Source organism: Abrus precatorius, unplaced genomic scaffold (assembly GCF_003935025.1).
Source record: "Abrus precatorius isolate BTA unplaced genomic scaffold, Abrus_2018 Scaffold3, whole genome shotgun sequence".
Classification (NCBI taxonomy): Eukaryota; Viridiplantae; Streptophyta; class Magnoliopsida; order Fabales; family Fabaceae; genus Abrus; species Abrus precatorius.
Window position 1 is genome coordinate 2,653,486 of NW_020874373.1, and position 26,963 is coordinate 2,680,448.

At 31.9% G+C, this 26,963-nt stretch overlaps 4 protein-coding genes across 5 annotated transcripts; 2 read left to right on the forward strand and 2 right to left on the reverse strand.

Moving 5' to 3' along the window:
* The first annotated feature begins 286 nt into the window (after positions 1-286).
* LOC113862631 (IQ domain-containing protein IQM3-like) lies at positions 287-3,984 on the forward strand. The gene is made up of 9 exons (XM_027495718.1): positions 287-656; positions 738-846; positions 977-1,042; positions 1,157-1,245; positions 1,848-1,935; positions 2,069-2,215; positions 2,321-2,413; positions 2,804-2,905; positions 3,193-3,984. The coding sequence occupies exons 1-9, from the start codon at positions 427-429 to the stop codon at positions 3,703-3,705; spliced, it is 1,437 nt and encodes a 478-aa protein (XP_027351519.1). The 5' UTR covers positions 287-426; the 3' UTR covers positions 3,706-3,984.
* Positions 3,985-8,685: 4,701 nt separating this feature from the next.
* Positions 8,686-12,935, forward strand: LOC113861378. 2 transcript variants are annotated; one of them, XM_027494160.1, is made up of 7 exons: positions 8,687-9,100; positions 10,024-10,209; positions 10,292-10,369; positions 11,131-11,196; positions 11,401-11,466; positions 11,574-12,129; positions 12,268-12,935. In XM_027494160.1, the coding sequence occupies exons 1-7, from the start codon at positions 8,723-8,725 to the stop codon at positions 12,429-12,431; spliced, it is 1,494 nt and encodes a 497-aa protein (XP_027349961.1). In that variant the 5' UTR covers positions 8,687-8,722; the 3' UTR covers positions 12,432-12,935. The 2 variants fall into 2 exon arrangements, with proteins under 2 accessions (XP_027349960.1, XP_027349961.1); XM_027494159.1 differs by having other exon boundaries at positions 8,686-9,100; positions 11,574-12,935.
* Positions 12,936-14,001: 1,066 nt separating this feature from the next.
* On the reverse strand, positions 14,002-18,858 carry LOC113861377 (subtilisin-like protease SBT4.15). The gene is made up of 11 exons (XM_027494158.1): positions 18,769-18,858; positions 18,521-18,612; positions 18,326-18,423; positions 18,072-18,215; positions 17,892-17,997; positions 16,250-16,760; positions 16,041-16,141; positions 15,708-15,935; positions 15,503-15,611; positions 15,221-15,434; positions 14,002-15,041 (listed from the first exon to the last, which is right to left on the reverse strand). The coding sequence occupies exons 1-11, from the start codon at positions 18,856-18,858 to the stop codon at positions 14,500-14,502; spliced, it is 2,235 nt and encodes a 744-aa protein (XP_027349959.1). The 3' UTR covers positions 14,002-14,499.
* A 5,232-nt stretch (positions 18,859-24,090) lies between these two features.
* On the reverse strand, positions 24,091-25,647 carry LOC113860901 (cytochrome P450 94C1-like). Its single transcript, XM_027493452.1, has one exon. The coding sequence runs from the start codon at positions 25,645-25,647 to the stop codon at positions 24,091-24,093; it is 1,557 nt and encodes a 518-aa protein (XP_027349253.1).
* Positions 25,648-26,963: the final 1,316 nt, after the last annotated feature.

Below are 26,963 nucleotides of genomic sequence, written 5' to 3' on the forward strand. Positions count from 1 at the left end.
CTTAAACTTAATTCTTAAAATTGAGGTTCAGAAAATCAAATTTTTTTTTTTAGAGTAACATTGTTTATTTTATTTATTATTATCATATTATTGGTTTCATAATTTGTTTATTTTGAAAATGTAATAAATATTGTGAAAGAAGAGAGTAGTACTTCTGATTTTTATGACACGATCATGATATACATCCTTTTTTTATATAAAGAAAAAAGCTATAATCCAATGATTTGAATGGTTAGAAAACGAAGTGCCCTATTCCTGTGTCCCTTTGAACTTTCAACCCAAAAAAAAAGTGTCCCTGGAACAGCTTCGTAGGAGATCATGTCATGTCCTCTTAAGTGCAGCACTCACTCTCACACACTGAAACTGAAACAGAAACAAACTAATGAACTATTGTGAGTTAGAGAATTTCTGATCTCACTCTCTCCCATGGAGGTTCAAACTCACTCTCTCTCCCCAACCTTTGACTTTGACTTTGACCTTCACCTTCACTCCCAATACCCCGTTTCTTCCCCCACCGACACCTACTTCCCGCCCAATGGCGCCAACCAACCTTCTCTTGGACACGCCACTGCGGCGCTCAAACTCCAGAAGGTCTACCGGAGTTACCGTACCCGCCGCAGGTTGGCGGACTCCGCCGTTGTAGCTGAGGAGCTATGGTCTGCATGCACGTAAATTATATCCTACTATGAATCAAAGTGATTATGATCATTAATACATATAATTTTTTTAATTTGAAGGTGGCAAGCCATAGATTATGTAAGACTGAACCACAGCACCATTTCCTTCTTTAATTTGCCTCAAACTGCCGCATCACGCTGGAATAGAATTAAATTGAACGCGGCCAAGGTATCGCTTCGAGTGTTTCTACGTATATCTTTGTGTTTTTAACTTTAAGTAAATAAATAACTGTATCCTCGTTTCTTATGGTGAATAATCTTCGCACAACTTACGTTTTTAGCTTCGATTGTTTGCACAGGTGGGTAAAGGTTTGTCCAAGGACGCCAAAGCACAAAAGTTGGCTTTCCAGCATTGGATCGAAGCTGTGAGTGTATATACAATATAATACTATTATTGTACTTTAATATTAATATTAATATATATATATATATAAGTTATATATGTGTCTGAATTTGATTAGTGTCACTAAAAATTGTAGATTGATCCACGACATCGTTATGGGCATAATTTACAATACTACTATAAAGAATGGTGTAAAACGGATTCTGGTCAGCCATTTTTTTATTGGTAAGATTATTTTATTTGAATTAAAGAAAGGGTATTGCTTTTTGTAACCTTGGGTTAAAATTGAACTGGGTTGATTGTGATTTAAGTTAGCAAATGAAGCAATCACTCAGAAATCAGAATCCCCTCAAGTATGGTTTTTCAGTACAGATATTTTAATTTGCGTATGTTGTTTCAGTACAAATACTTGGAGCACTTACAAGCTTTTTATGGACCAACAACGTCATGAACAAGATTTTTCTGATTGATAATTATTTTGTTATTTGATGTTTCCACTGTGGGAACAACGGAATCACCTTTTTACCGTACACTTGTACGGTTCAGCATGGAATCCCCAAAAAATATCTCCATCCCATACTATCACTAAATTTGCTTTTGTGATACTTCATTTACAAGTTAGTAGTAATGGGGAATTGGAAATTTGAAATAGATACACGTATTTAGTTCATGATAAAATAAGGTTTATAACTTTATTTCTTGTCTCTTATCTTAACAAACGGCTTATCATATAAAGGGATTCAGGTGCTGAGTAGGATGCAAAGGGGGAGAACCAGAGGGCACGGTTTGGTTTGTTTTGCTGAAATTTTGTTTTTCTCCTTCTGCAGGTTGGATTTAGGAAATGGGAAGAATCTTGATCTTGAACAGTGCCCTCGATCAAAGCTTCAAAAACAATGTATTAAGTATCTGGGACCTGTATGTGCTTCTCTGTTTGGATTTATATATGCAAATGTAGTTAAGTTTGACTGTCTTGACTTGTATCACTTCATTTTCCTGCTTTTCTAATTTGTTGCTCCATGTTCTACTTGTTCTTATTTGCCTGAATTAGCAAGAGAGAGAACAGAATGAATACATTGTCTGCGAGGGCAAAATTTTCCACAAGCAAAATGGGGACTTGCTTCATACAATTGAAGACTCTCAAGATGCAAAATGGATATTTGTAATGAGCACTTCCAAGAAACTTTATGCCGGCAAGGTAACAATTAAAGCTCAATTAAATTTAGAAGTTTAGTATTTTCTTTTAAGGACAACTTGGCATGTCCTTCCCGTACACTAATACATTGTTGCATTAAACTTCCAGAAAAAGAAGGGATTATTTCATCATTCTAGTTTTTTGGCTGGAGGAGCTACGTTAGCTGCTGGAAGGCTTGAGGCTGAGCATGGGATTCTTAAGGTGAATTAATTTCATAAATTGCATAATTAAATTATAGATTTTGTTAAGAGATAAGGATAAGTAGTTAATAATAGTAAAATTTTATTAAAAAGAGAAATATTTATTGTATTTTTATAATTTCAATACAATAACAGTTTATTTTTTTTATAAAAATTTTCTACCCGTATATGCTTAAACTGAGAAAACAAAACCTTTAAATTATTGTTTCTAATGGAACTTCTGAGTATTGCTTGCCAGCCTTTATATATTTTAATGATAAGGAGATAGTGGGGCTGCTATCTTGTTTGCCTAATATGGACTCGTTGACTAACAAATCTGAGCTCCAACATTAGTGCGTTGCTAAATTGCTAATGTCTAGTTCTTACTTGGACTGTGCCTTTGACTTTTCAGTCCATCTCTGCTTATAGTGGACACTACCGGCCAACAGATGACACTCTTGACTGTTTCTTATCATATCTCAGGGAAAATGGCGTCAAGCTCGATGAAGTTGAGGTAATTGTCATAGATTTTGTCAAAATGCCATTTGTAGAAAAATTTTAATTTGAAAGGTGGCTATTCAATTCCTTGATCATTTATGAGCATTTTCTGTTGTTGATTTGGATTTTATCATGATGGTCTTTTTGTTTCAGTTAATAAGATTGCATCTTGCATTTGTGGATGATGTTTATGGTTATGGTTATGCAAGGTCTAAACATTTAATAATCAAGGTGAAGACTAGGTGGCAATCCCTCTTGTATATATATAATAATAATAATAATAATTCTGATTCATGGTTTCAGTTGCGCAAGGCGAATGAAGACTCTGATATCTACGAGGATACCAATCTCAGTGAAAGAGCAGCAACAACTGAAGTGTCAAGCACTACTACGATGAATTTGTCTGAAATATCCCAGGAAGCTGCCAATACTCCATCTTCAGTTGAGAAGGATCCTCAACCTGAACCTGTCTCTACTTATAAAAGGACTCTATCAGGTGGTCTTCAGAGTCCAAGAGCTGTGGTGCCTAAGACTGCAATATTGCAGAGAATCAATTCCAAGAAGGCTTCAAAATCCTACCAATTAGGACATAGACTTTCCCTTAAATGGTCAACAGGCGCTGGACCTAGAATTGGATGTGTTGCTGACTACCCTGTGGAGCTTAGAACATGTGCCTTGGAGATGCTCAACCTTTCTCCAAAGGTTCCCCCTACCCCTTCATCATACTCACGGATGGTTGAACTTCTATCACCTCCTGCTTGTTCAACATCTAATAGCTCTTCTTGTGGTAATAGTAATGGAACTTGTGTTGATTGATCTATACTTAAATGACCTTAGTATACTTAAATGACTTTAGGCGAATGCTTCCTGCTTAATGATGCTTTAGGTTGTTAAAGCCAAGCCTATAGGTGCTTTACTTAGTGTTGAAAATACCTGTTCCATATATCATCTAAACTTTTTGAGGACTTGTGTGTTATCTTGTAAGGTCCAATCGTTGTTATGATCTCGCCTCTTGCTTTTTTTCCCACTAAATGTGAAGAGATGTTTGATATGACCACCAATAGTGGAACCCTTATGCTAGACTAATGTGACATTTCGAGGAGTTTATTTATATTAATAAAAGTAATTTATAACTTTTTTTTTTATGTATATCTTTTAGATTTTTTTCAATAATTTTCTTTATTGGACTTGTGAATAAACTCTTATTTCATCAAAATTCATTGAATGACTTCATGGTTAGTGGCTAGAAGTCATATATCACCACTGTTTTTAATTTGCTCTTCACCTCAATGCAAAAATTTGTATTGTATATCAACTAGTTGCAATGAGTGACTATAGTATATTAATTTTGTTATTTAAATCACTAAATAATTAATATAGTATGTAATATTGTATATATTATGTTTATCTTTCGCTTATTTTTTTAATATACATATATTAAAGATACATCTTAAATATAAAGGAGATATCTAAAGTCTGAAGGTATTCTTTTCATTGGTACAAAAAATACTTTTAGTAATATATAGTAAAAAAAATTGACTTTGCCACTATAGTTCCATTAGTAATATATGGTACAAAAAAATCTTTTGCATTGCCTGCATGTAAAAAATAGCCTTCTCCAGCTGCATCATAATGGGCAAAAAATAATTATGAATAGAAAAAATGGTTAGAAAAGATTTTTGGTGCAATAGGAATAATAACTCGACGAAACGGCGTAACCATGAAACAAGGGTGTATAGAGGACCTCCTTGTAAATGAAAGTTCATGTATTTCCTTCTTATTCAGCAGGAGTTAGTCTTGGTCACTAAATCTCAAAAATAGGTAAGAAAAGGGATGGGATAAGGGGAAATAAAGAAAAGAAAAGAAGGGACTTAAAAGTAGAACGACAAAGAAATAAAAAAAAAATATTGTTTTTATTAACTTACAAAGTCTTCACAAGTCAATAATGGCCAAGAAGATGGTGTTTCTCGTGACTACTTTTGTGCCACCAGCAGCACTAATAGGTAGATGGTTTCTGTTAAAAGACAAAAGTCTGTGTGATGATTGCTGTCAAAGGTTTTTCTCATAAGATGTGTTGAATAAATTCCATTTGGGAGTTATATACAATGCAGCATGAAGAATGCTTTGCAGAAAACGGTATTGCTATTCAAATACGATTCTATGGAAAAAAAAAACTCTTTTTAAAAATGCAATCAAACATATGCGTAGTTGAAAGGATTAGTGAATGCTGCGAAATTCTAAATTTTGTTGGGGTCTATAGTTGAGGAGAATATTGAAATGTTGACGGATTAACACCAAGAATTTGCTGGTTAAATAGATACATTTAATTAATTTTTCTAATGATGAAGGACACTTATAGTAAGTTTTTATTAACTATAATATATTACAGATACATCTAATACGTATACATGAATGTTATAGTTTTTTGCTATAAGAATGTTATAATTTTTAACGTGTAGGTCATCTCTTGTATGCATCTCGCAGGGCTTGAATTGGACAAATTTAGATTCGGTGTAGTTAAAAAATAACGCAGTTGGTGTATTTAAAAAATTGTGTCTATAGTTCGTTTAATAACTTATATTAAACTACATTTTATTTATAAACGCTAAGTGTCATTACTTTGCATTAGATTAGACGCAAAGTGTTATTTTTAATGTATATTGATAGTGTCAAAATTTTCGATTAACAAAAATTTTGCAAATATAATTAAAATGATGTAAATTTTTATTTAAGAGTAATTTTTGAACGAAATTATATAATAAAAATCAACTCATGAAAGTGATCGGTATCGCTTAAGTTATATGCAAAAAAAAATTTCTAGATCTAAATACGCAACCTGAAACGAATCTGGATTAAACCAAATAAAAAACAAAATAATAATAATAATAATAAGTAATTAAATGATATAAAAATAACTTTATTTTATACTAATATAAATTTAGAATAAGACGATTTAAATTTTTTTTTTATCTAACTTGCACTTTATATTTCTTCTCCTGTTTCGCCTCCATGCATTCTTTTCTTTCCTCTCACTTGTCTCGAGTGATTATTTTCTTTGTTCCTCTATTGACTATGCTCCCTTGCAGACTATACTTTATATCTATTGGCCCATCTCACGGTTGAGTTACTCGAGTAGAATTGAGGCACCGATAGAGCTGGTTAGACAAAAGATGAAAAAAAGGATACGATTTTCTAAGTATTCTGATAATCTCTGACAATAACATGATATATACGGTATATGTCATTAAGATTGCTGTTCACCACGTCTCTTAATTATTTCGTATTTTATTATTAATTACCAATTACATGGTAATTAAAAGTATTATTTTTAGGTGATTATATCTACAATATTTTAAAAGTTTAAATAAATATATAAATTAAATATATTTATTTAATTATTTTTTGTTATTGATGATATATATTTCAGAGATACATTAGTCTTATGTAATCTGTTCGCTTATTTATTAATATGACGTTTTTGTAAAATATTCTGAATTTCTTTATATTATGACGTAAAGAGTATCTACAAAAGCAAAACACTATTATGATAAAGTCAGAAGTAAATATAAGTTAATAAAAGTTATTTAATATTTAGAAGTTAATCTTTTATTTATATATTTTTTCTTTTTTTTTATAGACAATATTTGGGTTAATGGGTTTTATGATTCAACTCTAATTTATTAGGTAATTAGTCATAATTTTTTTATTATTAACTATTAATCTTTTAATTATTTTAATTAGGTTGAAATGGTGTTCAATTTCTTTTTACTATAACAATGACTAAAGTGTCTTAGTATAATATGTATTTAAAAGATTTATTAAAAAATATTATTTAATTATCATAATTAGATAAATAATCTTATAAGAATTATTTTTTAAAATTTAAAGTTAAATTTAATAATTATATTTTAATACTTTTTTTTTTTTTGCATTCTTTCTATTTTTTAAATGAAAAAAATGAAAGTAACAAATAAGTGAAACATTATAAAAAAAATTGATCTGTTGTCGAAATTAATAGTAATTCACAATTAAAATTTTTGAATGAAAATTGAATTTCTGTTTATTTGAATGTCTAATCAAAAGAATTTTAAACAAAAATAATCTTTTTCCTTTATTAAATCAATGATTCGAGGAAAGTTTATAAAAAAATAACAAATAAATCAATGATTCGAGGAAAGTTTATAAAAAAATAATCTTTGTTATTTTCAATTTTTAAACACATACACTTTATATTGACTTTATTATATTGTCTTAATGTGAAATAAAAAAATATGACCCAAAAATCATATCTCCTTCAAGAATCAAATATTTTAATATTGTTACATTAAGTTGTTTTACTTTGTGCAAAATAAAAAATAATGAAGAGTTCTAACATGTAACTCATTTTGTACATTGATAAAAATTATTATATAGGTAGGAGAGTTTCAAAACTTATTACTTTAATTCATTTTTCAATAAGAAAGTGTCAACTATTGTTCTTTTAGCATAATTAAACTTTCAACTATTGTACATTGATAATCTTGTTATATTTAAAATTATTATATAATTTTAAATTTACAAAAAAATACTTTAGAAATAATAGAGAAAAAAACACATGTCATGTAATTGAATGGAATATAAATTTACATGCATTAATTTATCATTAATTCGTCTATTAAATGCATCTAAACCTATCAAAATTTTGAGACACTACAATGTTTTTTTTGAATATTTAACTTAACTGTGTTCAAAACATCAATATATAATTTATTCAAAAACTATTACACTTAAATTTTCCTTTTTTTTTCTCATAAAAAATTTCAGATGAACTTTTAAATTTTAAAAATATGTTAATATTTGAAATTAACCAATATTTAAATTTTATTTATTTAAAGTTTTTAAAACAATAGAAGTTACGTATTTTGAATCTCTATATTAAGAAGGACTAAATCAACTGTGTTAAGTGTGTAAATTAAAAATAAATTTTTTATAGAGATTTTAAAAATCATATTTTGGATAAAAATATATTTACGAACAAAATTATTTAAAAGAAGATGGTAAAGGAAGATATATGGGAGTAATTTTTTCAATTAAGTGGCCGGATCCAGGTATTGATGTCATATCGAATCAAGTTTATTGTTTTAAATTTTCAAATGGCATATATGATATAGTAAATTTTATGTGGTTATTTTTTTAAAGGTCAAACATGATGAAATGTTGTCAAGTTCAAAGCTCCAAGGATTAGATTGATTATGATTTGTTACTGTTGTTCGTTTAATAAAATTTGATGAACAGAACTTTCTATTAAATATATCAACTGTGCAAACACAATAAAAAAACCGTATAAATTAAGTAAGAATAAAAATATTTAATTTTCATTAAAAAGTATCAAATAAAAATAAAGTTTATTAAAAATATGAATTTTTTTTATTATTTAATGAAACTATATAGATTGTAATTTATTGTATTAAATATGCATTTGTGAGAATCTTTTGATTGCACTTCTTTTTATTCTTTTGTAACAATGATCCTCTTTTTATATTTAAATTATGTAGATAAATTGATCACAGTTTTAAAAATTTTGGGATCTATGAAGTTTTTAATTAATATTTTTTGAGAGGGTGGTTGGCACGAAAAAGAAATTGGGATTTGATTAGGCGCATGTATAGTTAATTAATAAGAGTATAGGGGCCGACTTTTGCAGTGCGGCAAATCGCCTACGTGGTCAAATTCAAGAAACGTGGCAAGCGAAGATACATGGCTGCTTATTATCAAAGATGTCCACTTGTGAGCTGGCATGACACGTGGCACTCATCTACGATCTTTCTGCTTCCCCTGCTAACCAGTGACTGAGATGATACCCTCTCTCTCTCTCTCTCTCTCTCTCTGTGTTCGGTTCCCTCTGCTACCTCTTCCCACCGTTACACTAATTTCTCTCTCTTTCCTCTGTGATTGTGCCATCGACAACACCATCATGGATGCGGAATCCGAGAAGCTCTCTGCATCCACCTCTTCTGCTTCGTCTTCTTTTTCGTCTTCGTCCGCCTCGGAGGAGCGCGTGGATCGGCTACTCCACACGCAGGAGATTGAAGCGGCGGAGACTCTCGCGCACTTGGCAATGCGCGACTCTCACTCCGCCGATAAATGGCGCGGCAAACGAGCCACGAGTCGATTCACTCGCGAGTCACCGACTCCTGACTCGGATCTCTCTCACTCTCCTCTTGGGCCTGGGGTTAGTTTTCTTTAACTATTCTTCTCTTATTTAATCGCATAATTTCAGCCCAAATTCAACGCACTTGATTTGACTATGAGAAATATTAGTTACACTATTGAATTGTATTTTTATATGAAACACTAGTCCACAATTATCCATAACAGTGTATGTGTATATATATATATTTTATATCGGTGGGGTGAGGAAGAAGCGAGTCAAATAACTGTTTCGATTTCAACGTAGATATAGGACCCGTAAGATCAATTTTCCACAATTAATCAAAAGCGTGAACAAAATAATAATGATTCTTCCGCAATTCTGAACGAGAGCTTAGGAGTAGAGACCGGTGTCATTCTGTTTGAGTCAAGACTCAGTGATCGTCTGGGTTGCATTTTCGTATCCTTTTTCGGAAATAATGAAAGCAAGTCCCACATTTTGTGCCCCGCTTTCTTTTGTCATGACCGGTTTGGTTTATCGGTTAATATCAGCCACTAAAATTTAAGTGACAAAAAAATAATTAAACTGTATGTAAATATTTTGGTCCTCTGCTAATTGGATATTCCTATGATAAAAATCACACCATTCCCGCCATAACAATTTTATCGTAATGCTACGTCTAATATTAGTTGCTTGAATTTATTTCCATTTTGTATAATCAGGTAATATTCAGAATTCCTAGTGTGTGACCTTGTTAATGGAACATCCGTGCATATATTTTGTTCGTTTTGATTTTCTCACTTTGCTTACTATTGACGAACATCTATGCTCCTGCACTTTTTGGAGAAAAATATAAACTTCAATTAACATGTTCAGCTCTTGTTTTTTCCTCTTGGTATAAAGTTGAACTAGTCAATTGACTAAAGCTTGCATCCAATACTTAAGAGTATCACCAAGTTGTAACATTTTATGCAGGAATTTAGAAATGATTTAATTTATGGCAGGGAAAAGCTGTTGCAGGTCAGCATCTACATGAGAAAATATCCACCACTGCATCTGTAGAAACAGAAAGGATTCCGCAAGATGACAGCTCGAGACACATGAAGGTGGAGCAGGATGCTGGATTATTACCTAAGACTACAAGTTACTCTATAGTTCGATGTAGCAAATCAAGGAGAAATTTAACTGAGGTATAGTAGAGTGTGTGCAATTTCCTCTACAGGAATTTCTGGGTGTAGTTGGCACTTGTAATTTACTGGGCTTTCTGTTCAGGAAGAAAAAGAAGCAAGGAGGATCCGCAGGGTATTGGCAAATAGAGAGTCAGCAAGGCAGACAATTCGCCGTAGGCAGGTATTACATAGGAAAATCAATTCACCGTTGCTAAATTTGCTTGCTTATGTTGCCCAAAATGTAAACCAAACACACATGTAGCACATGCTTGGTGTGTTTTGCAAAATAGCCAGTGTTGACTTCATCTTTCTGCAATTGACAACATGGTTTGTTTGTCTGGCACTCTTGTTGTTTGTGCCTTTTAATCATGAATGTATATGAAGAGGTCATTGCAGATTTCAATTCCATATTATTTATGTGAATGAGGGAATATAAAATAAACCTTGATTTAACCAAAGAAGAGATATAGATTACGTTCATCTCTCATAAAGATGTTCCTTTTCACTGCTAAATGAAAGCGAAACTAAACAACAATAAGATAACTCCTAGCGCAAAAGACTAGTCGCTGCCATGCCTGAATGCCTTTGAGCTCTTGTTTGAGTGAGCGGGTAAGCAAGCAGCCAGAGTTATGTAAGAGAACTACTAATAAGTCTTCTCATCTCTAAGCCAGCTAATTTCTAACAAGCTAGACACTTTCTTGTACTTCCAGCCAAGTACAGTAGCTATTGTTGAGTTAAACAAACGGTAGTCAGATAATAGGCAGATGGAGGGCCTATTCTGGACCAATTAGAAACCGAAATCCCGATGCGCTGACATTGTTATAAAACACAAAAAAGACCTCAGATTCTTTTTAAGCCGTCTATTGTTCTAGCTGATTGATTACTCATTAAAATATTGAGAATTTTCCCTTTTCTTTTTTCTCTCTAAAAAAATTGTTTCAGGCTCTATGTGAAGAGTTAACCAGAAAAGCTGCCACTTTGGTGTTGGAGAATGAAAACCTGAAGAAGGTATGGTACTATTCCTTATTTGATATCTTCTCATCAAGCCACCTTTTATGTCCTCCTTTTCCACTTTCTTCCTCTGTATACAGTTGTCGTGCTTAGCTGTACGAAGCATCTATTTAAGATATTATCATTTCTCAATTCTTTTTATCCTCTTTAATGTTTATGTAATCATTTGCTCTTTCACAATTTGACATCTCTGGTGAAAAGGAGAAGGAGTTGGCTTTGAAAGAGTATCAGTCTTTGGAGACTACAAATAAGCATTTAAAGGCACAAGTAAGATGTTTATGCTGCAGTAGAAATATTTAAGCATAGTATAACTCCTTGTGTTTCCATGATATCTATATAAATACAGTAAAATTGATATTTGCTTCCATTTGCAGATAGCCAAGTCAGTAAACGCTGAGGTGGAGAAAACACCTGTTGAGCCCAAATCATCTGTGACTGCGGTTACACCTCTGTCTGGTAACAGTCCATGGTTCCTTTATAACCATTTTCCAGTTACACAGATATTTTGGCCTTCCATCCTTCAATCTTCTAATCCAGCTCAATTACAACAGACACCATTTAATTCCATCGCTGTTCCACCTAATTCCAACATGCCATGTTCTTCTGAGTCTGTTTCATGTTTCCAGCAAAATAACCTTGTAAATGATAATCGACCTCAAAATCCGTTGTATATGTTTCCATGTCCATGGTTGTTCCCCCTTCCAGTGTTTGGAAATGGACAACCATCACCTTCCAGTAGCGTAAAAGATAAACAAGATAAGCTTTCTCTAGGTAAACAATGTAGTTCTAGTTCATCTTTGAAGACACTGGCAAATGTGGATTATCAAGCTGCTCTACCTGTCAAACTTAAAACAGAAGCTTCTGGCTGGACAGAGGCCCTACCTATTAATGACACTGGTTGTGCCACTCCAAGATTTTCTTTGGATGGAGGTGAGAAGAAAATAGGATGTCACATTATAGAAAAGTTCCATGGACCTGCATTTTGCTGTAATGGTCATGTTTCTACTGTTAAACAAGAACATGAGCTTCAATTACATTTTGCCCCTAACACTAAGGTACCTTCAACAGCTTCTTACAATGCAACTTCTTCACTGGAAAAGAAACAAGAACAGTGCATATGCCAGGGTAAAAATCTAGTAGATGCAGTTGCTGCAGCAGAAGCAAGAAAGAGGAGAAAGGAGCTAACAAAGCAGAAAAGCATCCATCACCGTCAGTCTCGAATGCACTGTTGACTTGTCAATATACCATATTTTAATTTCAAAAGGGAGCATAAATTCATCCTTTACCAGCTTTTGCACCCGATTATGGCTTGATGGAAAAGTAAGGTATTGGAAGTTGAGGAGAGGACAAGTCAACTATATCCATTGAGGGCCTTTGAAAGAAGAACTGAAGTCCAAATCATGTATAGCACTGACATCCTTAAAGGTTTAAGTTTTTCTCAAATCATCTTACTTGCTTCTTTTTTTATTTACTCCCGATCTTCCCACTGAAGAAAAAGGGGTGGGGGGAAGTTGGCTTCTTAAAATGATGAGGCTTATCAAATTTTTTATTGGTAGTTATTATGATCCGGATTTTTGAACTTTCAATTTCTGAAGAGTTAATCCCAGAAATTGTGTGCGCAATGCCATATCAGGAGGGACACAGGAGAGAAATTTAAGCCTTGTATGTTTTATACTTTTATAACTTTACTTGACAACTGAGATAATCTTTCAGAGGAAGTAGATTGTTTTTAATGCTGAGCTCAAAATGCAGTTAACCTAGTTTTTCAGTACATGCAGACAAGGGCTTTTATACCTTGTGTGTGGATCTTATTACATGTCATAGCCTGAATATCTGCCTGTTGTTTATCGGGATATATTGATCTAACTGGAAAATTTTGGCCCTATAGTTTTTTAGGTTATATTATTCATGCTTCACTTATTTATGTAACACATTTGTAACTTATACCTTTTTTCGAGATGAGATAATTCTGTGTGTGTATCTGTCACATCACGTATCTTATCGCCTTTTTGTCTCTTCTCTTTCTATCTATCTCTAATTTATTAAAAAAAAAAACTTGTACAAGTAGCATTTCTCAGGTGATCTCTCTTCTGTATTACACATATTTCTTCTCTTCTGTCTCTAAAAAAATAATTGTGCAAAAATTACACACAAATGCAGTTAGTCAATTCTTCTTTATGGTCCAAAAGTGAATGGTATATGAATTCCTTAAGAAGTTTGAAAGGTAAGAGAGGAAGAGAAAGAGATAAGGAACAAGAGTTAACATGTAATTAGGAGAATTTTTAAGTGTTTATAAATCATCTCCCTTTCATTTAAAAAGTCCTAAACATGAATAAACATTGCATAAATCTTTCTCTTTTCTTTATGAAATCAACTTCCAAACAGAGCATTCTTTTTTCCAGTCCTCTCTTTGCCCTCTCTTTCTCACACAAGCACATAACAAATACAATTTTTTTTAGTGGAATACTTCTAGTTTCTAACAGATTTGAAATTGGTGACATAAGTCTTGATGAAAATTACCATTTTCGCCTTTGGAAGATGAAAATATCAATTAATTTAGACCTTCTCATCAACTAAATTGATCGAATTTTTATCCCTTGATAAAAATGGCGATTTTCATTACAAGTCCATCCCCAACTCTTTTAAGGATCAAAGCCGTGATTGCTAATTTTTTTTTTTTTGTGGGAACACGAAGTTATACAATAACTTTTGACATAGTTTAGTGTTTTAATTTAAAAAAGTATTCTTTAACCGTCCTTTCCTATTGTCAATTATAAGTGGCAGCATAGGTTCGGTGGAGTGCTTGCTCTTGCATCATGTTGATTGTCGGATCTGTCTCTAAACTTGACAACTCTGCTGTTACCGTTGCAGCAGTCCATTTTAAGAGTGATTTTCATCCACGAAATCTTATGACACGTACCGTTAAATGGGTATTTTCCCTTCTCCCTAAACTCAATTCATTTTCTAGACATGATAGAGCAGTGTTGGCGATGTAGCTCATAAGCGATTGTGACTTGAGTTGAGACAGTGCTTAATTCTACATCTTAATACGAAGGTAGTGTGATTTTTTAATAGGGAGAAAAAAGTTGCTAAGATTATTAGATACAGGTAATGCATGAATTGTGTTGGTCATTACCGTTGATTGAACTAATCATTCGTGCAGCTAAACTCTTCTTTAAGCTAAAGCGAATAACTAACTAAAATGTACATAATATAGGGGATAAGTAAAAACCACTGAACTATTTTTTTGTCGTCAAATAAACTCCTGAACTCGAATTCCTAGATTATGCAATGTATCCACTAGTACGTTTGCTTAACGACAAGTATTGGACTTCTAACAGTGTGTTTAGAGTCATTCCATTCAAGTGATGCAGACAATAACACTGTATACGAAGACATTGGAGGTCCCTTCAGGACAACCTTGAATGACTGTTCTTCGTGCAATTGACTAAACTTCAAGGTATCTGGGATGATCTTCACCGAAAGACCCTTGGGTGCCGTAACTTTAGCCTTGTACGTTGATTTTGCATATCCTACATTAGTTACAGTACGATGAAAAACTGCAGAAATTTTAGAACTGGCGTTCAACAGCGAGATATGCATGCTAGGGTAGTTGATTCCATCAGTGCCTGGTGCAGGCTTATTGCTTGCGCAATTGAAACTTTTGCCTCCAAATAGTATACCAATGTTGGTGCTGTTATAGCCGTGCTTACATAGGAAGGCAATATAGGAGTTCATTCTAATATCGTAAACCAGGCCAGGATGCAATGCTCTTACTGGATCAATCTGTCCTGACCCAGCTCCCAGCTCCGTGAAGTTGTCACCGATTTTCAAAGGTGTGGCTGAATAGTAGAGACGAAAATATTAGATTTGAAAATGAAAATTTTCTTCTCTACTAACAACCTCATGACCACTTAATATTCTAATTACCAAAATGGTGGGAATATGGAAAATGATTTTGTTCATATATAATCAGCACTTGACTAGAAATAGGGGAATTTTCATTAATGGGGGTTCTCACCGGTGGTCATGAGAGCAGATTTAATAGCAGCAGGACTCCAGTCAGGGTGGAAGGATTTGACATAGGCAGCAGCTGCCGTAGCATGTGGGCATGCCATAGATGTTCCTGACATAATGTTAAATACGTCGTAACGGTCGTCTTCGTTGTACCCTGTTAGGGTTGACAGTTTGGAATAAGCAGCTACTATGTCCACTCCCGGGGCAACCAAGTCAGGCTTCGCAAACAATGTACAAGTTTAGAAGCTAAGCCAAGGGGAGAAAAAGAGAGAAAGAGAGAGATCACCTTGAGGATATTCGGGGTGACAAATTGAGGACCTCTGGCTGAAAAAGAAGCAAGATATGGAGCAGGAACTTTTGTGGTGGTTGTCTTGTATATAACCGCTTTAGCATTCCTGAATTCCAATTTTCCATAATTTTGTTTTGGTTAATTCACTTGAAAAAGTTAAGACATTACCCACTTGGACATGACAAAGGAAAAGAAAATGTACTTGGTGGAATTGATGTAGAGATCAATAGTATTGCCCACAGTGCTGGCCTCAACAAAGGCCCCTGGAATAAGTGTGGTGTAGGAGGTGTCTATTGTCTCGTCTACGCCTATGATGGTCCCTGCTCCTCCTAATTCTTTGATGGTTAAATCCTGAGCGCCTGAGCCCCCAGTGCAGTACACTATCCTGCCCCTCACCTTGTCCTTGCGTAGTGTCCCATAATCACAAGCACTGCTTCATAATTATCATTATTTGCTCAAACTAATCATAAACTTTTTTTTTACTAAATGAAATTCCGTAATTAAGCACATCAAGGTCAAGTAAGAATAACAATACCTAGCACTGCCGTAGAGATCTCGACTAAGATTCGCAGCAAGGATTCCATTAGTCAACGGATACATCTTTTTCTTGGGGGAAAATGTATTAATAGACAGTCCCTACCAAGTATAAACCAAATAAGCCAGTCACGTACGTATTCTTGTAATACCACAATTCACGAGGAGTACTTTGTTTCATGTTTCAAGTTAAAAGTTTCAACCACTTACTGTAATGTTCTTTCCATCGCCGAAGGCAATAAGTGTAGTGAACTGGCGGTCAACGGCGGAAGCGGCGACGGTCAAAATCCAGGGAGCGACATTCTCAACAGACATAGGGCGAGGGCCATTATTTCCAGCAGAGCAAGAGGTGAGAATCCCTCTCCTCATAGCATGGAATGCTCCAATGGCTATTGGGTCAGTGAAGAAGTCACGGGAGGGTCCTCCTATGGAGACGGATATGAAGTTGACGCCGTCGGCGATGGCCTCGTCGAAGCCGGCGAGCATGTCCATGTCGCTGCAACCAGTGCTCCAGCAAACCTTGTACATGGCCACGCGTGCAGATGGGACCCCACCCCTTGCTGTGCCCTTGCCAATGCCGTAGAGACTTGCACCCTTCACCGCCGCGCCCGCCGCCGTCGACGCTGTGTGAGTACCGTGCCCCATGTCATCCGCCGGACTCAGATTGTCGCTCGTTGTATTGCTATCGGCCAGATTGAAGTATTTTGCTCCGATCACCTTGCTGCCATTTTCATATTATGAAATCCAATCACCCTTGCATGCATATAGTGTATATAAATTTTTCTAATATACTCTATTTTCGAGAAGAATAATGTTAGCTAAATAAGTATAATTTTGAATTTGTAAAAATATTTTCAAACACGTACTTTGTCAACATAATTTTCTTTAATTTGCTGTTATTAATTTATCATACTTTCTTTAACCAAAAAAAATTATTATACTTTCACTCGTTATTTTTTAAAAAATGCATGTTAATAAAATATAACTTAATTTATTAAATTACTTTTGAGGGTGCTCCTTTCAAAATTCTCTTATATATACATATGTGATATGTGCGCTGAGTGTAACCAAAATTTTAGAAACATCATGTAAAGTAACATGCACTTTTCGGTTAAGAACATTTAAATTATGTTAGTCATCATTTATTTCTAACATATATTCGCTTTACAGAAGTGATTTTTAAGAAATATTTTTGAAAAATTGAAGAGTTAAATGAAGTTTTTGGTTCTTTAAAATATTATTTTTTTTAGTCTCCTATTTTTACAATTTTTTTCATGTAATTCGTGTAGTAGTAATTTGTTAGTTTTGCCTGTTAAATATATTTCGTTATAGTTCTTGTAAATATCACATTTTTTATTTGAATTTTTTAAATACCATGGATTTAATTTTATTTTATTTTACCTCTCAACAGTTTAGAATCATGCAAACATTTAATAAATAAAATAAATGGAAGCCTACTAGAAAGATTATATAAGAATGAAAAAAAAAGGATTACTGAATAACAAGTTATTAAAAATAGAGTACTAAATGAGAAAATTATAGTACTTTGAAAGATCAAAACCACGCAAACACGTACATAGGAGAATGATATATATCATGTGATATATTATTTAAAATAGAAATTAATATTTTTAATAAATAAGTAATTATTATTTAATTATATATCCACAGATGTTTATCATATAAAATTTTATATTATACATTTCACAATTCAAAATTTGAATAGGTAAAATATATTTTGAATAAAAAGTTTTAAATATATTATTTTACTAAATTAGTCTTTTTATCAGAAAAGTGAATTGTTTATTTGCAGTGCTTGTACAGATAACAGAGAATGCATATAAAAGAATACTTATTGCAGGCAGTGAAGTTGGCTCCGGTCATGCATTTGCCCTTCCATCTTCGTGGGGGAGGTCCATAACCCTTATCATTGAAACTAGGGCAATCAACCCAAATACCTGTTTAAATACAATATTTTATTATCCGTTCTTACTACTATTATTATTATTGGAAAAATGTTTTTTCTTAATACCTGTATCTAACACGCCCACAATGATATGACTTTCTACGTTGGAATTTCTCTTCACATTTAGGGGCATTCCTAGAAAATCCCATGACCTTGTTGTGTGCAGTTTGCGGTGTGTATTTGGAAACACAGATACCACATTGTCCTCCTCTGCATAAAATTAAAAATCAAAGCATAATTATTAGAGAAAATTTGTGTCTTTATAGATCATTTCACAGTTAAAAGCCTTACTTTTTCCTCCAAGTAAAATGTAATTGTACCTCGCAGTTTCTCTGCCTCATGAGGCAAAAGTCGGGCAACGAATCCGTTGAAGCTCTTTCCATAGCTATGTATTCTGGACTCTCTGGCCAACTGGGTGCTATTGTAAAAAGAAAAAAGAAAAAGGCATTAATGAAGAAATGTTGATGATTTATATAATCAAATGCATTTCTATATTTGAGAATAGCGATCATTACTCTCCAATCGCAGCCGCCAACAAGTTGTGATGGTGGTTTTCCACGGCATAGGTTCTTCCCATTGGTAGTTCTCCCATGTATACAATATATGGCTGTTTTATTTATTTTTTCAAAAAATTCATATCAATTAAGAAGAGGGCAATAGAGAATAAGCATAAATTAATCTTAGAGCAAAAATATTCTTCATTGGGAGTAGTGATCAGTCTCTTAAAAAATATGGGTAACTGAAACTCCCCAACTAGGTATACCTTTCTTTCATGTTGATTTGAACCTTGAACGGGAAAAGGATGAAGACAGAAGACGTGTAGGAGTATTAATAGTAGCAAATTGTGTAACATCTTTATGGCTTTATTCATTCTCCAACAGACAGTATTTTGTGTAAGAGAAAAATGATGTTTGATACTACGAAATGAGTGTAGTTTATAAATTGATGATTTGTTCTTGCATGTATACTCCAACGGCATTAAGGCGCAGATTATGCTGGAACGTGAAAAAAATGACATTTTGAAGAAGGAGCAAAAGGGCAGCGAAAGACAGTGTAGGACTCAGCATTTGTTGGCTTGGATTTTGGATCTTAGTCAAGTAACGACCATAACTAACATCGATCTGCATAGTTACTTAGCAATGAAAGAAAGGCTGGTGTCATTCATTCAGCCCAACAATAACTTTGGATCAAGACTAAATCAAAGCCCAAAATCTAGGCCTTGTTCCACACTGCATGACAAAAAAGAGACTCAATAATAATGATAATAATAATAATTTGCCATAGTGAAACTTCGCCTGCACCAACAACTCACCAGACTTGGGCATCATCAATCAACATGATTCCATGCATGCGGATAAATTTATATTTTATTCTTTTAAAACACGAGGAGAGACTTTAGGCTATTATTACATTGATAATGTCTTTTCAGCGTGAACAATACGATTTTGTTTGTATATTCTCTTCAATTTTTTAAAGCCATTTTGTTTCACTCTTTCAGGGTCAAAACATTTTCATCCACTTTTTTCTCCCCCACATATATATCCACTTAAACTTGTCCCCTTAAGTGTGATATCATAATGCACTGCGTACAGCATCGGATTCGTTTTACAATTTTAATAATCTCAGGCATTATAGCATCGATCCACACAGAAACATGAACAATTTAAATTGGAGAGGTTATCAAATTCACATCATAGTTAAAAATAAATAAATTCAATTTGCTTTAGAATTTCCTCGATACAGTGTCAAATTATATGTATAAAAAATTCGTAACTGACGAATTAACAATGATCAATGCACACACGAAATTGCAGCAACTTCAATTCTATTTTTAATTAATATAAGTTGTAATTTGATAATATTTTTTTAAATAAACGGGATTATGGTAACATTCATGGGTATTAATATATTTTCATTTACTATTTTAAAGAAATACACTAACAATAATATGTATATATATATATATGAAAATTTTAATTGGTATTTTTGTCACGATCATGAAAATGATCTTAATTTCATGATCTTAATATTTGACACCATTTGTAAATTTATAAATTGCATAATACTACTAGGACTTATGGATTTACACCATTGACAATCATATCATATTTGAATATAAGTTTTTAGAACGTGTCTTTCTAAAGTGCCGACTGGTAACCCAATAATTGTATCGAGTTTATTAGAAGATTAGTTTATAGCGATTAATTTTTACTTTTTTAAACTTTAATAGTTTGAGTTTTAATTAATTTGTTAAAAACCTGATCAGGTAGGTTTAAATTGAGGCATTAGGTAGACATATATTTTATATTAAAAAAATCATAAAAAATATGAAAAATTAGTGAGTTATAAAATAAATGGTAAAGTTTTTATACAATTCTGTTGCTCTAAGTCTTCTCAATACTTAAAATAAATAGATCAACGGGCAAAAGTTGTCAAGTTTAACTTGCTTTATCGCTTATAGCGGTTTTCCCTATCTCGAATTGTTTCTGATAGATTATATTTACAATTTAAACTAAAATTTATTCTTGTTTTTTTGGTAGTGTATTCTTACTTATTTTGAATATAATTATCTTAAAAAAATCGATTTAGATAAAAAAAAATATCCGTTATGATATTTTTAAACTCTAAAAAAATATTTTATATTCTCTTTAAATAGTAGGTTATAATTTTTTTAATATTTTAAAAATTAAAAAATATTTATATTTTTTAAAAATAAATCATTAATTTTACTGTCTATGTTAACTATTAATATAAAATTAACAGTCATAATTGTTTTGCATATAAAAAAGTATATAATAGGATTATAAACCTCGTTTAATAAAAAAAAATTATAAAATATCTTTTCATTTTACATAATATCTTAGAATTTATAAAAAATAAATAAAATTAGTACTATTTCTTTAATTTATCATGATAATGCTTACATGCTTTCATTTTCTGTGTCGTGGAAATCTAATTTAGAATTTTGTATTGAAATAAAAATATATTTATGATATAAGTTTCTAGAAGCAAAATTTATATTTTTTGAGAATAAGACTAAAGTTTTGTTTTTTATTTTTCTTCATATTGTGAATTTTAAACGTGCTTTTTAATTAGTTATTTGTTTAAAAACTATAAACAAACAAATATTGTGACCACAATCCACAGCAAACAAACAAGCCCTTGGTGTGAAAAGCAGCATGTATTGGTGGGTTGGCACAAGGATTGGGATGAAGATATAGAAAATGGAAGGTGCAGCTCTCGAGGGAAAAGGAAGTAACATGGCATCTGAGTTTCCCTAATCTTTTTAGGGGATGCTATTGGCACTCAACTCAACACTCAAAGTGAAGTTATAGCTTCAGTTTTCAGAATCAAATCAAATATATTATGAATCGTAACTTGAGAACAATTTACACACACGCATGCACGTGAATGTGAATATATATGACGACGCAGATAACAATCTTTGTAGTTTGTACCTCTTTTTATAGCTGTGGACTCATACTCTTTCTTCTGTCTTTGCTATCTCTTAAGATAATGTGTATAGGCATCCCAGCTACGTACAATCACACTTTTTGCCAGACAAGTTACACATTTATTTTATTTTTAATTTATCTGTGTATGTTATAACTTTTCTTATCATTAACTATAAACAAATTATGTTAAATTTGTCATTAATTATATTTTATCATTTTTAATTACAATAATTATTCAAAATCTCTTTTTTTAACTATCGGTTAAAAGTTAATTTAAAAATAATGTTATATTATTTTTAACTCAAACAACATTATATCTCTTAAAAACATATATGATTATAGACAAAAGAAAAAAAAGTAAGATGTGTATAATCACTACAAAATATCATATAATGGTAAAAATCTAAAAAAAGGCTAAAATTATCTTTGTTCATACATATGCTAGTATAAATATTGTCGAACAAAGTTAATATGATGTGTACGACCTATTGATAATATATTATTGTTTATTCTTTATACCATACAAAGATTTGTTTTCACAATATATCATTTATTTAATATAGAATCACAATATTCATATTTATAATTTAATTTGTTAAATAAAGGCTATAACGACGTAGATTATCCAACACTAACCATTATGTGACTTGTTTTGTTTGCAATGAGTAATTTTTATTTAATATATAAAATAATTAATTAAAGAGATAGTAATGATAAGTAGGAGTGTAAATGAGTTCATTCGGGCATATTTAAAACTCAAACTTAGCTCATGAAAAAAAAAACTCAAACTTGTCACTTTTAGTAAAATGAACTAAATTTAGAATTTAAGTTTGATTTGATTAATAATTTTTAAATTTGAACTTAACTCCTTAACTTGCTTATAATTTTGTAATATTTTTTTAATTGAATTTTTAATAAATATTTTTATGCTAAAAAGTAAAGTAAAATAGTAACAAAATATATTTTTATTTACATAAAAATGATCTAAAGTTAAAATGAAACTTTTTATTATAAAAATAATATATTTCTTTAAAAAATATTACTTATTTAAAATAGAACTCTTAAAATTTAAAATTAGATTAATAATACACATTGTAATAACAAAATATAAATTTTAAAACTTGAATTCGGTGAAGTTTAGAGTTTAACTTAGTGTGTATATGTCTTTGTAATTTAGTTTCCTTTCTCCTTCGGTCTAAGAACATAAGTAGTCAATTCCTGTCAAGATTTATGGGCATAGCCAACGATTATAAAATGAAAAAAAAATAAAAATCCGTCCAAGTTCAAATACTAACTAAGATTTGATTAATAACATGAAAGATCCGTCCATTACCTTAATTTCAATAAATTTGAATCTTCTTGACTATTGGATAAAAATATAATATTTTTATATTTTCAAAATTTAAATATATACATTTAAATACAATGTTTTATATTCTGTGTTAAGAATAAATCGAAGATAATATAATATAATAATTAATTGACTTACACTTTGTCTTACCTTAAAATAATTAAAATTATATAATTTTAAATACATTTGATTTCCAATGGTAACATTTTTTTCTCTCACATTAGACATTTGATATATATTTGTTTGTTTCTTTTGTTTAATTTCTTAGTCTCTTACGTTAGTCACATGTTACTTGTAAGAAAACAACTCTACGTCTTTGGTTAGTAGCAAATTTTGTGGCGCACTGATCTACCGTTGAACTCACAAAGAGTTATCCAAATGCACAGTAGAAAGCAAAAAAGGTAAAACGACTTCTTAGAGGTAAATCAACGTTAATTACTGCAAGGTTCGTTGATTACATCGCATTCATTTTCCTCATCAATCCCTCACATAATGCTCATCGCAACATACCTTGCACTACGTACAGAAGAGAAGAAAAAAACGGCGTCTCTTTCTTTTCCCGATTGACACCAACCATACGCGAAACAATAAGATCCAGATTTAGTGCAGTTCCCGCAGAAACTGCATCGTGCATTTAAACAAAAATTTATATTTTCACTTAAACAAAAATATATGGACGTAAACAAAAATACAAAAACACGTAAATTTTTTTTGCCGAGAACGGCACTGAATCCAAATCCAAAACAATAATAGTCAACAGAGAAATGATTGCTTACATCCCTTTCTTAAATGTGAAACGGGTAAAAGAAGAGAGAAGTTTAGAGAGTGGGAGAAAAAAATACATAAAAGAGATTAAAAAACAACGATGTGACAACAAGAAAATATTAAAAGAATACAAACTAATATAATTATGTTCACACTTCCTGAAATGGAATGTAGTTTAACTAAAAGAAGAAAGAGATCAGAATTAAAAAAAAAAACAAACCAGAGAGTTTAAGTTGCAATATCTTGCGTATTAATATAAGCTTTAAACAATCTCAAGCAAAGGATGTAGTCCATATACATAGGAATTTTAGGTGTAAATAAACGAGCTAGTGATTTTATATTAACACTTAATTAACATGCCTTTTATACAAGATCAATAAACAAGAACGGAGTTCTATATAATTTAATCAGGAATATTCTGCTATCATCTAATTTTCTGAATAATTCACACTGTAAAGACACAAATTATTTTACAAGTTTTGTCCCAGGTGGAATAAAGATAAGTAATTCATACTTATGATAGAAGAGGTGGGGGAGGGTGTTGGATAACTCGTTTTTCTCGTACCTTTATGGGAAGTCCGGCACTAAAAGTGGCTGTGAGGCCAGGAGAGAAACGCGGGGTACGATGATGTGGTTCCACTAGTTGGATGTGGAACCGTCTAAGCAATGAAAGAGCCACACTTTTCAGCTCCAAAAGAGCCATTTCTTTGCCCAAACACACCCTAACCCCCGCTTGAAAGACCGGGTACTTAAACGGATTTTGAGGGCAAAACACCCCTTCCTTCAACCACCTTTCAGGCTTGAATTCAAAACAATCCGAACCCCATATTTCCTCCAAACGACCCATTGCATGTGGATGATAAGTAACCCTAGTCCCTCTCTTCACCAATGTCCCATCAGGCAACACATCATCCTCTAAGCAAAACTTGGAATCAAATTGAATTGGGGGGTACAGTCTCATGCTCTCATATGTTGCCGCTTGTAAATAGTGCAATTGTTGAAGCTGTTCAAAGCTTGTTAACTCCTTGTCTTGTCCAATTACTTCCTCTGCTTCTAGAAGAATCGCTGACTCCACTTCTGGGTGCTTTGCCAATAGCCAGAAAAAACTAGTTAGAGCCGAAGCCACAGTGTCACGGCCAGCTAGTAAGAAACTTATGATAATGTCTTTCAAGTACGTGTCATCATTGACACTATTCATGAAACGAGACAATAAGTCTTTGTGATTAGAAAACCCCATTTTTCTTCTTTGTCTTATGACCTCTTTGGCTAAGATATTGATCATTGTAACCGCTTCTTGTAGCCTTTTCTCGCTACCCACATTGAGCAACTTCTTGATCTTCCAAATTAGAGGGGACACCGACATGGCTCTTTCCGCGGACAATTTTGAAGCCACGTCAAAGGAAATAGCAAAATCTGATATAGGCAAAGACAACTCTAGGCACATAGGGTCCAACCCGAAAGACAATTTACAAATGCTGTCGAATGAAAATCTCCTAAAAACATCTTGCAAATCCAAAACATGGTTTTGCTTTGAAAATAGAAGAGGAACAAGTCGATGCTGGATTTCGAACATGACAACCTCAAAGGCAAAGGATCTTATCGAATTCTTGCTGAGTTCCAAACTTGCCATCTTCTTCTGAAAGCTCCACAATTCACCATCAACGTTGAAAATCCCTCGCCCTAGAAAATCACCCAAGATTGTGGAAAAGGCTTTGCCTTTTGGGAAATTCTCGAACCTTGTTTTGAGCATGTACTCTACGTTTTCGGGGTTGGCGGTGATGGTGTTTCCAAGCACGTGTATGTGGATGGTTTTGCTTGGTGAGTTTCGGAGAAGGTGAGAATACCAATCACAAAGATTGTCGAAGTTTATGGACCAATTCGAAGTGAGATAAGTTTGGCATATTTCACAGCTACAAAAGAACATGTTCATCTTGGGCAAAAAAGATGTGAGAGATGAAAAAGTAATGAGAATCATGATGGTCATAATGGCGAGGGAAAAACAGAGTGTTTCAAAGGAGATACTAGTGAAGAACTGCATCAACGAGCACATAGCAAAAGGTTGAAGCTCCATTTTTAGTTAATGGATAAAGACACAACAGATAGCAGCGAAAGAATGATATAGAAGAACATATAGCAGCTTGATATACATGTGTAAGTGTGAGAGGGAGAGTGTGAGGTGCTTATGTATTTCCACTATTGTGTGTTACTTTATATAAACGAATTTAAATTTTTTTGCGTTATTAAATGATAATATAGTTATATAAAAATATTAGCAACATATTTTTTAAAATTAAATTATTTTATGAATTATTTATTTTATAAAAATTATTTTAACTTTTAAAAAATAAAATCACTCATAATAAAGGCATAAGATTTTGAAAAATTCTACAAGGCTTCCAAAAAAAAGTATAAGTTTAGGTGTATTTAATGGATAAATTAACAGAAAATCAAACATGTATAAATTTATTTTCACATTATTGTGTAAAAAATTATGCTGAAAAAATATTATGTAGCACAATTTTGAAACTTAATTATGCTAAAAATTTAAACAATAATAGTTGTCAGTGTCTTATTTTGGAATAAATTAAAACAAGTTTTAAAAACTCTTTTGTAAGAATAATTTTTATCAGTGTACAAGGTGAGTTACCTATAAGAATTATTTTGATCATTTTTTCATTTTATACAAAGTAAAACATTTAATATCATTTAATATAGAAATACATATATACAATATAATAATTAATTTTGACAAGAACCAAAACAAGCTTACTTAATGTGGTCATGTTAGACTAGATGTAATTTTTTTGTGGATAAGTGAAGTTTTTATTTAATATTAAGAAAAAAATAAATATGGATTATGAGTTCTTCTCAAATTCTTGATGGTAGCAATACTTTTTAATAAAAAATTATTTTTATATAAACTTTTTTTGACACTCTTATAAATAAAGGATTTCTTTTATGCAAAATTATAATAACAGAGTTGAGAGTTGTACTATTAATCTTAGCAACAAAACAAATATTTTCATTTAGTTCACTTTTCATTTTTTTTAGTAAAAGAAATAGTAAGAGGATAGAAAAAATCCATAATAAAAAAAAATTAAAATGTAATTATCAAATTTAAATTTTAAATTAAAAAAATAAAAATAATTATCATCAGATCATTTTTCTAATTACAGAAATTGAATTTTTTTTAAAAAAATATTTAAAAATATATCATTAATGACATAAAATAATTTAATATACATTTATTTTTTATCCACTTAATACTTCAAAATGATATGAAACAATCAATTTTTTTTTTACCTTTCCCGTAAAAAGTGGTAGGTATAGGAAGTAGGCGAACAAATAATGCATCGAATATATATATTCGAGAAAAATATTCAACGC